Source organism: Myotis lucifugus, unplaced genomic scaffold, assembly GCF_000147115.1.
Source record: "Myotis lucifugus unplaced genomic scaffold, Myoluc2.0 scaffold_73, whole genome shotgun sequence".
Lineage (NCBI taxonomy): Eukaryota > Metazoa > Chordata > Mammalia > Chiroptera > Vespertilionidae > Myotis > Myotis lucifugus.
The window spans coordinates 3,830,790-3,844,286 of NW_005871121.1; the positions used below are offsets into that span (position 1 = coordinate 3,830,790).

At 36.9% G+C, this 13,497-nt stretch overlaps 1 protein-coding gene across 1 annotated transcript in view; it reads left to right on the forward strand.

Annotated features, from left to right (window-relative positions):
- The window catches only part of SLC13A1 (solute carrier family 13 member 1), an 82,348-nt gene extending 74,503 nt beyond the window's left edge, over positions 1 to 7,845 (forward strand). The window contains exons 13-15 of the mRNA XM_006090505.3: positions 3,699 to 3,860; positions 5,335 to 5,472; positions 7,394 to 7,845. Coding sequence (XP_006090567.1) covers positions 3,699 to 3,860; positions 5,335 to 5,472; positions 7,394 to 7,531 — 438 coding nt within the window. The 3' untranslated portion in view covers positions 7,532 to 7,845. The remainder of the gene's footprint in view (positions 1 to 3,698; positions 3,861 to 5,334; positions 5,473 to 7,393) is intronic.
- Positions 7,846 to 13,497: the final 5,652 nt, after the last annotated feature.

Consider the following 13,497-nt stretch of genomic DNA (forward strand, 5'->3'; position numbering starts at 1 on the left):
ACTTTTCAAATATAAGAGAGGGAAATATATGACAAATACACTTTTCCACTAGTCCAGCAGGTATGAGATCTGATTTCTCAGAATCAATAACCTTCATTCCTATGCCTGCTCATTTGAATTGTGAGGAAATCAGAATCAGCAATTCTGGAATAAATATGAACTTACATTCATCTTTCCTCCCCTAGAATATCTGTCTGGATTGGCCACTCAAAAGAGGTTTTTAAAAGCATTGGCCAGACCCTAGTCTAGCAAAGTTTAAGGAAATGAAAAGATATGGGCCGACTCTGATATAGGCTCTCTCACTGGAAGGATGGGGAACCCTTGGAAGTAGGTCTAGTTTGCTATGAAAATCCTAGGACGACTATTATAGGAATATCCAGAATAGCCCTACCTTTGAGTGGTGGGGTAGAAACCATGAGCTTCAAAAATCTGATTATGGGCAAATATGGCCCTAGAAACTGGTTTTACAAAGTTTTGAAGACAGTTAATTTTTTTAAAAAAATTTTGTCCCAAATTGTAATTAGGAAAATATCCAGAAATAAATAACCCTTCTAATTGGGAACCATGAGATAGCATTCACCTCACTGCAACTCCTTCTCTCTTAAGTGTCCCTTGATATGATTGAACTCTCATGTCCTGGTAGTCACTCTCAAACTCTTATCAGTGAATAACTCCTCCTCTCCCTTTTTCACACATTCCTGAGTTAAAAATGAAAGAATTAAACATGAATTTTATCAGCTCCCCACTGACATGGCAATAACAGAACATAAAAGTGTCAATCCATAAAGATAAAGAATGTATAGCAGGAACAGTAACATATAAGAGATGTTAATATGATTTAAAATATAGAAACAGGATATTTGAGGGGTATCTGACTTTATACTGTGGAAATAGTAGAGAAGGGTGAAATCTATGGACCTGAAAAAGGATAGCCAACAAGAAACAAGCTGATTCATCCACAGGATCCTGAAAGGTTTTAGAAATTGGAAGCAGCAGATTAACTGAAAGCTGGGGTAAAATTCAGTACTAAAGGTGAAGGATGGCTTCAAAGGTGTATAAGGAGCTGTGAGCCTCACAAACACTCTCTCTAGACCTAATAGACAGGCAACTGCTCTCTTCCCTCCCTAGCAGAAAATTTAGATTTACTCTGTAACAAAACTGAAACAATAAGACGCTGGCTCGCAGCTTAGTCACCTACAGTAAAGTAATTTTCTTAACAATCTTTGACCAGGCACAAAGAGCTTTCAAAATCATTGTTTTGTTACCTCCCTTTTAAATGTGAATGGACTATATGAGGCCATCAGATAGTTGAGGAAGCCTCTGATACAATAACCAGTAATAAATAAGAAAAATTGAAAAGAAACACATAAAAGCAAAGAAAACGTATGATACAAAAGAAAATTTTTTAAATTTTATCATTGAGGCCCCAAAGAGATTTTAGAAACATTAAAGACATGCAAACCAAGTAGAATGTTACTTTCTAAATAAAGGATAAACAGAAAGTAAGAAAGACCCACTGAAGATGAGAAATATTGTAAAAGAAATTTAAAAATTCAGTAGCAGTTAGAAGATGAACTCATATCAGGAAATAAAACAAAAAGATTAAGAAAAGGTAATATATAAAAAAAGATAAGAAAATTAGAGTAGCAACTACAAATCTCCAACAGCCAACAAATAGGAGTTCCATAAGGAGAAGAAAAAGAAAGAAAATAAAAAGAAATAGTGGTTCTCAACCTTCCTAATGCCACAACCCTTTAATACAGTTCCTCATGTTGTGGTGACCCCCAACCATAAAATTATTTTTGTTGCTACTTCATAACTTTAATTTTGCTACTGTTATGAATTGTAATGTAAATATCTGATATGCTATATGTGTTTTCCAAATGTCGTGACCCACAGGTTGAGAACTGCTGAAATAGGACATTTCCAAAAATAATACTAGAAATTTTACAGAACTGAAGACTTTGAGATCATGGACTGAAAGACCTACTAAGTGCCCAATATTAAAGCATTTCATGTAGAATTTCGAAACCTCCATTTTCTTTTTCTATCATTGGGATGATATGATCCCAATGGCTTCCAGAGGTGGTGGTGGTGGGGGGAGGGACTATATATGGTATAATCTTTGCTAGCAGCATCAAAACATAGATAAAATCCATTCTTACGATATATGTAATTATATTTTAAGATGAACTTCTACCAATATGACTTAAATGGTATGCAGACTTTTTCCATCTAAAAGTAAAAAACAAACAAAAGTATAAATCAAGACCACAAATAACATACATAATATCTGGTATCCATATCTGGGGATATTTTGCCAGCTTTTGATCTAAGGGTATACTGCTTATAATTAGAGCTTTTCTAAAAGATGCCAATCCCAGTTTAACCTGGGCATAAAATTCACATATGCAGTAGTCAAGTGAAATCTCATAAATGGAGGATTATCTCAGGTGGGAGTAGAGAATAGAATAACATACCTATTAATTTGCATCCAGTTGACTTCTTTGTACTATGTACCATGAATCAAAGATCAGAATGCCATCAGTCTTACTGGCTGGGCAATAACTATTTCAAGTCTAGAATTTTACAAGAGCTAAGGTATCAAAATAGTGTGAAAAGAAAATAAAGAGGTTTTCAGACATGCAGAAACAAACAAACAAAAGAAGCCTCCCATTCACCAATTCTCAGAAAGCTATAGAAGAAGGTCCACCAACACAAAGGCATTAGGAAGAAAGGATTCCCACAGGAGAAGGAGGTGAGGGGAGCTCATAGTACACCAGTGAAGAGAGGTCTCAGAACAACAACAGTAGAATTGACATGAAGGGCAACTAGTCCAGATGGAACAGAAGGAAGGAATACTCCAGGATGGACATCTCCCTGGGGGAAAATGAGAAGGAACAATATGTTTGTCTACTTCTGGGGAGTTTTCCATTTTTACTGGAGAGTATGCTGAAAATCCGTGACAGGTACTTAGAAAACCAAGCAAAGAATGAGGCCATTACTCCCTGGGAAAACAACAGTAGAACAAAACAAAAAAGTAAATATTATCACAGTACATTAAATGACTTGGTATGAACAATGTTCATATAATCATAATGGTAAACTTTAAATATTGATTTAATAAAAAATGTTGCTATATGAGTGTAAGGGAATAGAGGGAGAGGAAATATATGTGTGGTGGATGAGATCTGGTGTAAGAAAACAGAATCCTTACTTAAGTCAGTAAATAATGTCTAAATTTGAAAATTAGCAAAAAGGGTAATTTTTAAAAATAGCCATAAATACCTAAACATAGCTCTAAATAGCTAATCTCAGTTGAAAGTTGTTGTCTCTATGAAACACTATTTAGGAGTGGACGGAGGTAGACCAGAAGGACCACTCTTTCCTTAAAGCCCTACAGTTCTAGTTGTTAAAATGTCCACATATATTAATTAGATAACATTAACATTGAATTGAAAAATATAGAAGACAATTTAAACTTTCTAAAGCATATTGGTAGTCTTACAATAAAAATAAATGAGAGCTTCTCCAGGTCAAAGCCCAGCAGATCTGCCAAGCCACAGGAAAATATGAGAGGTTAAAATTATATTTTAGAAACAGAGTTCTTAGAGAAAATAATGTTTTTTTATAAATTTAAATTGTCCATTAAAATGAACTGTTAATGAATAACAAATGTTGTAAATTTGTTTTTGTAGGCATCAGGACTATCTATGTGGATAGGAAACAAATTATCTCCTCTAGGATCATTACCAGTATGGGTAATAATTCTGTTGTCTTCTTTGCTCGTCACATCTTTAACAGAGGTAGCCAGCAATGCAGCTACCATTACTATCCTTCTCCCAATATTAGCTCCACTGGTGAGTATCTCACTTGTCCCATTTATATTCTTTATCAAAAGAGCAGTGTTCTGCTTTGCTTGTTCTCCTATTGTGGTATAGAATCATTTTTGGCCTAAATGGTCCTCCTGGAAATCACTGATAGAAGGGTCTTTATTTGCATTCCTACCTTTCAGGAGAGCTCAACTCAGCAGAATTCTTTTCTTCCACATTCAAGCAGCAGGATCTTAACCACTTACCTTCTGTTCACTCAGATTTTCAATTTGCAGATAAGTGGGACGGCCAACCCAGATTCTTTCCAGCTGTAAGATTTTTAGGTTCAGTGTTTCCTGACAATTTTAGTATTTCGACCTCTAACTCTGACACTTTTCCCTCCAGATTAGTTCTGAACTTCTGAGAACTGCTTTATATAAGTGATTGAAAACCTAGGCTTACACTTCAGGCTTCAAGCTTAAATATATTAGACACAATTCTCGACTGCCCAGGGAAGAATTTTCAAAGATAAGTAAGAAGCAGATCTGCAAGGAGAGAGAGAGGGATAGACTGTCTTCCCTTCTCCCCACCTAGCTAGCAATTACAAGAAATAGCTTTAAGTCAATGTTTTTCCTATTTGGACAGATGGGTTTGGTGAAAGGAAAGCACTTTAAATTAAGAGCATTGCCCTTCTGGAATTTTTCTGCTACTAGCTCAAGGGGCATATGTTAGCATTCTTGAGCTGATGCTTCAAATTAGAAAAGAAATGTTGGAATTTAAATTGGCAAGTATTGGGTTTTTTTCTGGTTTTTATTTCTCAACATAGAGCATTTAGAAAATTATGTGATAAATTGAGAATAATGCTAATTTTCTTCTGTGATGATCCCTAAGCAAGTTTTAAAGTATATATGTCACAGAGGCAGTAAAGTTCATGGGATGATGAGAAGCTTTGGAGCCGGAGGGGCCTGAAACCCCACCTAAACTCTACTGCTTGTCAGCTGTGTGTTTGATGAGTTACTTTTAGACTTTCAGGCCTTCGTTTCTTCATCTGTTATTTGGTCATAATTGTGAAAATTGAGTTATATGTTATATATATATATATATATATATATATATATATATAGTTTATTATATTATTTTATACAATACATATAATACATGGAAGCTTCATATATTATATATAAACATATATATTTTATATACAGGTAAACACTTAGCATAGCACCTAATACCCAATAAATAATAAATGGTTGCTGTTTCTGTTTAGTTTCTGGAATAAATGAAACTTTATTTTCTAAATTAACTGAGCTATAACTCTTAAATGGGCACTAATAAGCACATAAACAAGAGGAAGAGACATTATATGAAAAATATTCTTCAAGTGATAACTGCACTTATGTATAATTTTATGTCTTAGGTTTCTACCTGCTTCTGGAAGTTTGTTATTATAATTTTGCCCATTTTTATGCTTGATGTATCTCAAAATATTACTTAGACTCTTCTTTTTTTTCTTTTGCAACAGGCTGAAGCTATTCACGTGAACCCTCTGTATATTTTGATACCTTCTACTCTGTGTACTTCATTTGCATTCCTCCTACCAGTAGCAAATCCATCCAATGCCATCGTTTTTTCCTATGGCCATCTAAAGATTACTGACATGGTGAGTGAGCTGAAAGAACACGGTCAGTCTCAGAAGCCAATTTTTGTGAAGTCTTAGGTTCTCTCTCCTTTTACACGTCAATCAACTGCCATGAAAAACATGGCTTGAGCTCTGCTTCTGAGAGTGAGTGTGTCATAGAGTGATTCTGGTCATATAATTGTTTTGAAGAGTGATAACCAGAAGCAAACACGTCATTGAATGTATCTCAGGACTACAGAGATACTGAATGTATCAGCAAAGCATAGAATATGGTCAACACAAAGGCTAACCCTTACATGTCAAGATCAGATCTAACTTGACCTAGGATAAGGGAGGAAGGGCTAATGAAATTCAGCAATCAAGCACTGTGGTTTACTATCACAGATATTTGTGTGGCTGACATTAGCTCTGAATAACACATGAGGCTTAGTGCCTGAATGATGTAAAGTCATCTTTCTTGTTCTGATTTAATAGCGGCACCTGAAGTGAAAGCACAAGCAAGTAATAATAGAAAGTCTAAGAGACAAAACATGCACATTTTTACCAAATACAGAAGTAGTGATAATCAATAACTAGCTTGAGAATGCTCTAGTCTCCTCCCAATTTTGATTGCCAACTTCTCAGCCAAAACAAACAAGAATATAACCAAAGTAAATTTGGGGCGCTTGCTATGCAAATGCGACTTCAAGTTAAGTCCTCACTTCCTTCCCTCCACACAGATTGCTAACCCCCCCACACACACCACCCCCCCCCCTGCCACCACCCCCCCCACACACAAGGTAAAAATCCTGGAAACACCTCAATGCAGAAGTCATGTACTATCATTTCAGTAAAAAAAAAAAATGTGCATAACATAAGCAATGTCCTACATATGTGAGTTTTAAAAATAAAAACAAGGTTCTGGAATAAATGAGTGGCTTGCACAGACTGGAAAGGGTATCTCTGAGTAATCACTGCTAGGTATCCGCCTTTTGCTTTGTTTTAATACAGAGATGCAAAGATAAGCAGCTTTCTCTGTAAAAACAGCTAGTAGATATTTCAGACTCTGTGGGCCATATGATCTCTGTCACTACTCCTCAACTCTGCCATTGTGTCATGAAAGCATTCAACAACAATATGTAAACAAATGGGTGTGTTGTTGTCCCATAAAACTTTATTTACAAAAACAGTTCATGGGCAGTAGTTTGCCGCCCTCTGTTTTAATGGATAGGAAGCAACTTTGAGATTGTTTCATGGACACCAGAATGATGATGTCAGAGCTAGAAACGTGGGAACTCTAGGAAAGATGAATAGAAGTGACATTATTAAATCTTAATAAGAGAATACTGAAGGGTACACTATTAACAATATTGACTATGAGGGATCCAGTTATCATATAGTGACCTGAACTTTATACACTGAAATACAAAACCACAAACTCTAATTTTGATTTAAGATGAAATGGTAGATTTTTTTTTAATCCTCACAAGAAGATATTTTTAATGATTTTTAGAGAGGAAGGAAGAGAGAGACACTGATGTGAGGGAAACATCCATTGGTTGCCTCCTGTACTGTTCCCTACCGGGGACCAGGGATAGAACACGCAGCCTTGGTGTGTGCCCTGACCAGGAATCAAACCCCAAACCTTTTGGTGTACAGGATGATGCTCCAGCCAACTGAGCCACCTGGCCAGGGTGAAATGGCAGATTATTAAAGGAATTTTTTTCTCTAATCAGAATGGCCAGTATATTCCTAAGAGGAACTTCTCTAAAACTCTTCAGGTAAATGGCATTTAGTTGGGGGCAGATTCTCTTTTGAAATGAATGAAAGAACTCATTGTTTTATGAAATCAACAATTTATACTAACCATTTAGTATGCATGTAAATACATTCTGTAATGGTATTCCACTTCCCTTCGGTTTTCTTTTTAGAAGACTGACATTTATGCTCTTTCCTATTCAAGGTTAAAGCTGGACTTGGCGTCAACATTTTGGGTGTTGCTGTGGTGATGCTGGGCACGTTCACCTGGATGGTGCCCATGTTTGACCTCCATACTTACCCTTCTTGGGCTACTACAGTTAATAATGGGACCATGCCATGACAAGCACCAATGCTCTGACCATCCTGTGGTGAGTTTTAGGAACCATTAAGAATTCACTGCAGAATTTAACTCTGAAAAACTGATGGCACATTTAAGTCCGTCCTGGTGTAGCTTCTGCACTTCCAGTGAACATTCAAAACTCTGACACAACTCAGACTCTACATTTCCTTTGAGATGCAGCCAGAGTGTCTAAGTGCCTTCATCAAGAAGCCCACAGTTGGGATTTTGCTCATGGACCATAAGTATCCTGCTTCATCACAAGAATAATTTATAACTTGACCTTCAAAGAGATTAGGTCATTTGTTTCATCTTACCATTTGGGTTCAGTGTAACATTTCAAATGTCAATTTATTATTTGAGAAACTTCCCATGAAGCTATATATAGAAAATAAAAAAATACAAGTTAATTACGTACTTGGATAAATTATTATTTCTCTAGTGTTGTTCAAGGGAATTTTCTGAAGAAACAAAATTGTGGTGATCTTGTGGTATAAAAGCAAAATTTAATCTAAATAAATGTGAATCCAATAAACAACAAAAACCTCATATATAAGGACCAATTTCCACTTGACCTTATGGTTAGAGTAATATAATTTGTACTTTTATGATCTCAGTGCACTGAGAAATATATTTTGTAGACCTATGATTTGCACCATTAGCACAGTTAGAAGAGAAAGCTAAACACTGTAAAACTATTACTACACTTATGTATAATAATTTTGCTTAAGTGTTTATCTTATTTTAGAAATACATAATGTCATATACAAAAAAGGTGATTCAGAATTTTTTAAAATACATTTTATTGATTTTTTACAGTGAGAAAGGGAGAGGGATAGAGGGTTAGAAACATCGATGAGCAAGAAACATTGATCAGCTGTCTCCTGCACAACCCCCACTGGGGATGTGCCCCCAGCCAAGGTACATGCCCTTGACCGGAATCGAACCTGGGACCCTTGAGTCCACAGGCCGACGCTCTATCCACTGAGCCAAACCAGTTAGGGCTGATTCAGAAATTTAAATGAATTTTCACTGCATATATAGATGTAGAAAAAAATCACATAACTCCATTATATCAACATTGAAATTTAAAAAAAGGAAAATAAGGAATGAAAAATTAAAACTATTGGTATACATATAAAAAAATATAAATTATTTATGGACAGACCACAAAGAGAAAAGAACTGAACATTTAAACAAAAGTAGGAAGAGGCCTGGCTGATGTGGCTCAGTGGTCAAGCATCAACCTATGAACCAGGAGGTCACCGATGATTCTCAGTCAGGGCACATGCCCAGGTTGCAGGCTCAATCCCCAGTAGGGGGGGTGCAGGAGGCAGCTGATCAATGATTCTCTCATCATTGACATTTCTATCTCACCCTCTCCCTTCCTCTCTGAAATCAATAAAAAAATTTTTTTTAAGAAGGAAGAGAATAGTCTTCTAGCACTCAAGATGTGAAAGAATAAAGTCTACTGGCATTTAAAAATTAGACTGGGGGGGGGGGCAGAAATGATAATCAAAAACAAAAAAGATGGCTATATAGAAAAGATGGAAAAGTTAAAATAGTAATTCTCATGAAAAAAATAAAATGAAAGGTAAGGCTTAAAAAATACCTTTGCTATTTTATTTTAATGTAAAAGTCATCAAATCAGGTTTGGTTTTATTGTAAATTAAATATAGTAAAGATGATTTTTTATTAAGGACTAAAGGCTCAGTGCACGAAAATTCTAGCACTTTGCCGTAGGCGGGGGAGGGGGGGGGCGGTCCCTCAGCCCAGCCTGCACCTTCTCACAGTCTGGGAGCCCTCAGGGGATGTCCAACTTAGGCGTGGGCCTAAGCCACCATCTGGCCTCCCTCTGTGAGAGGTGACCGACAGATTGATCAGGGGATGGTGTGGGCGGTGAGAGGCTGGCCCCACATCCCATTGCGCCACCACCACCAGTGGTCTCCCTCTGTGGGATGCAACCCCAGCAGACTGATCAGGGGATGACGCTGGGGGGGCCCCACCCCAAATCACCCCACCGCTGCCACTGCCCAAGGTCTCCCTCTGCAGGAGGCGACCAGGTGGGCAATCAGGGGATGGCGCTGGCCCCCATCACCCCGCCTTTTGTCGCCGCCGCCCCCTCCCACCCTGTTGCTATCTCCTTCCTCTGCCCACTGGCACGCACCTTGGCTGGCCTGGCGCCAACTGTTCGCAGGCCCCGCCCTCACACCGACCGGTCCTTTCACTGTTCAGTTGATTTGCATATTATACTTTTATTATATAGAATGATTTTTAAAAATGGAATGCATTTCTTTAGGAAATAATATATTATAGATTGCCTGTATTCATCATTTGTCTATTGATTAGGCAATGAAAGCTTAATAATTTATTTCAAGGCAAAATTTGTCCATTTAAACCTTAAACTATAATATTGCTGCTTTGTGTATCTCTTCTATGTTTACTCTTTCACCTGTTCCCTTCCCTATCATGGTACACATTTATTTATGATCCGTAGTATCAATTACATTTCTGCTTTTTTCTAGCCATTCAATTTATCAGTGATGAATTACATTGTATGATGAATACATTTTTATTATGAAAATAATAAATGACTTTTCAAATTATAATGAATAAGTTTTGTTCTCAAGAAAATAATGTAAATATTTCAGCTTGAATCATTTTAATAAATTACTTCCAACAGCTGCCAGCTGAGTACAGGAAAAATAACACTTAGTCAAAATTTGTTTACATGAGCTAGATAGTTCTCTTGCTACATCTCTATGTTTGGTTGATATATCAAAAATGACTTAATTCACCCATTTCATGTTTGCCCCATTTACATCAAGTCCTCAATCTCTGTTAGATTGAGAGTGCATACTGTCTTGGAAAGTTTCTAAAAGGCAACCTTAACAGATGATCAAATAAATGTTTGTCCTCCCACTCAGTGGCAGATAGTGTTTTTGTTATTACCTTGATCCTTACTTAAGATTAACTAGAAATTTCTGTCACTTTAAATCCCAGTATTTTACTTAGGATTAGAACTTGTCTAGATAATAGTCGCAATTTCACTAAGTGCCTTTTACTGTCTGTTCATCTAAGTACTTACAGGGCTTCACTGGCAGATGGGTATTCTTCACTCACTCCCACTGCCTCTGTACATGTCAGCATCTTTAGAATTCCACTTCCTTTCTTCAAATGTGTGCACTGTTTTCACCTTGCTTGGTATCCAGGGCTTTGTTCTCTCCTTTTCAGCCTGGGAGGTGAGGAGGTACACTTTTCACCAATATTTCTAATAAATGTATTAGCAAAATTTAATAACACAATATCATGACACATTAATTGTGTCTTGAAATGTGTACTACATCTTGTTATATGTAAAAGATTATTGCTAGCTATATCTCTGCCATGGCTAAATCACAAAGATTATTTGACACCAAAAGCATAGTCCATAAAAGTCCATAAAAGCAAAAATGAATGAATTGCACATCAAAATTTTAAACTTAAGCTCAGCAAAAGACCCCACCAAGCCCTGGTTGGGTAGCTCAATTGGTTGGAGCATCATCCTGTACACCAAAAATTTGTGGGTTCCAAGGACACAGTTAATAGTGTGATGAAGGCCTAGGGCAGGAGGTGGGTGCGGGGTGGAGGGGGGTCAATAGGGGGAAATGGGACATCTGTAATACTTTCAACAATAAAGATAAACTTGAAAAAAAGTTTGTGGCTTCAATTCCTGGTCAGGGCACATATGTAGGTTGCAGGTTCCATCCCTAGTCCAGGCACGTATGGGAGGCAACCAATTGATGGCTCTCTCTCTCTCTCTTCTCTCCCTTTCCTCTCCCTCTTTCTCTCCTTTTGCCTCTCCCTCTCCCTTCTTCTCTCTTAAAATTAATAGAAATATATCCTCGGGTGAGAATAAAAAAAAAGACCCCATTCAAAGGATGAAAAACTACAGAATGAGAGAAAATATTTGCAAACCACAGGGACTAATATAGATAATATATAAGCAACCTCTGTAAATAAGCAAACAATCCAATTAGAAAATGGGCAAAAGGTATGAATATACATTTCACAGAGGAGCATATACAGGTGTTCAATGAACCCATGAAAAGATGTTCAACATCATTGTCCATTAGGTAAATGCAAATTAAAACCATGATGAGCTATACACATCTGTCAAAGAGGCTAATATAAAGACTAGTGAGAACACCAACTGCTGGCGAGGATGTGGAGAAACTCAATCACTCAGGCAGTGTTGGTGGAAACATCAGCAGTACAGCCAGTATGGAAGACAGACTGCCAGTTTCTTGACCAAAAAACAAAAAACAAAAAACCACACACACAAAAAAAACTGAACATGAAACTGTCCTATGACCCAGCAATGACAATCCTGGGCATTTATCCCAGGGAAATGAAAATGTATGTTCATACAAAAACCCACCTACAGATATTTATAGCAGCTTATTAATAAAAGCGAAAACTGGAAACAAGCCAGATGTTCTTCAAAGTGTGAATAGTTAAGCATATTGTGAAACATTCATTCCATGAACTATTATTCAGCATTAAAAAAGAACAAGGCTTTGCTGTGCACTGAGTTGGGTCCTTTTAAGTCTCAGGTCTAGTGGAAGTCTAGGGCCACACGAGTTGGCTGGGCATGCCTTGAGTGCCTCTTTAGTGCTAGTCATGTTTTGCGTTAAGATAAGTTTTGTGAGAGTGGCTGTAAATATTTATTCCTTACATCATTATAAGGCCTCTAACTGCAAACAGTAAATTACAATTTTTTTTAAAAAAGTGGATATGGAGGTTGGGATGGAAGATTCTATTGACAGATTGGCTCTTAGAGGTTCAGGCATCACTCCCCAGCTCCACCTGAACTTTGGTAAGCTAAAGAGAGGGATATAATACTCTGCACACTCAAGGGTAACATTGAGCTTTATTTTTCTCTTCCTTTTTTGGTTCTTCACAATCCATCTGTTTTTCATTCCCACTATCTGAATGGCTGATGGAGTAGCTTTTTAAAGCACTCAGAATGTCAGAGTGGGAACTGAAAGATGTACTATACCATAATTGCATGTTCTCAAGAAATTTTCACATTGTTCATTTTTATTAGAGTCTGAGTAAGTGCCTCCTAAGAGGCAAAGAAACAATATCTGAAATTATCAAAGAAATCATCACCAGCATATCTCTAACTTCTCCATGAAGAAATACCAGTTTGTGAATTAGGAGATTTTCCAAAAATTTATTGTTGATATTTTCTAATTACTCTTTTTATTCCCTTAGAAAAAAATATAATAAATGATGATTTAAGAGTACTCTCTGTCTCTTGAGTATTGTTCTAAATTCCTATAAGAGTATATACAAGAATTCTAGAAAGAGTTGAAAAACCAGGAATTCTCCCACTTTCAGAAGTCAGAATTAGTTGTAGGCTGGTTCAACCCAATGTACAAAGCATTGTTTTATTTTATTTTAGTTTTAAATATATTTTTATTGATTTCAGAAAGGAAAAGAGAGAATGAGAGAGATAGAAACATCAATGATGAGAGAGAATCATTGATTGGTTGCCTCCTGCATGCCCCCTACTGGGGATTGAGCCTGAAACCCAGACATGTGCCCTTACTGGGAATCAAACCATGACCGCTTGGTTCATAGGTTGATGCTCAACCATTGAGCCACACCAGCCTGGACAAAGCATTGTATTAAAGTAAGATATTGTGATGGGTTCTAGAAGTTCTTCATGGCAATGCAAGATTGTAATAAATATTACTGTCACTCTTAGGGGAAAAAATAAAAATCAACATGGGCTTCTGGAAAAGACCATTTAGTCCATATTTCCACTTTTTGGATAAATATGAATACACAAAGATCTTTGATGTGAAAAGCTCATTGATCAGTTGGTTTTAAAGAAGGTCTGACCAAGTTTTTAGTTTGAGTATTTTAGTGGAATGTGAAAGCCTGGGGGTAGGGAAGCAAAGTGAAGAGAGACTTATTAA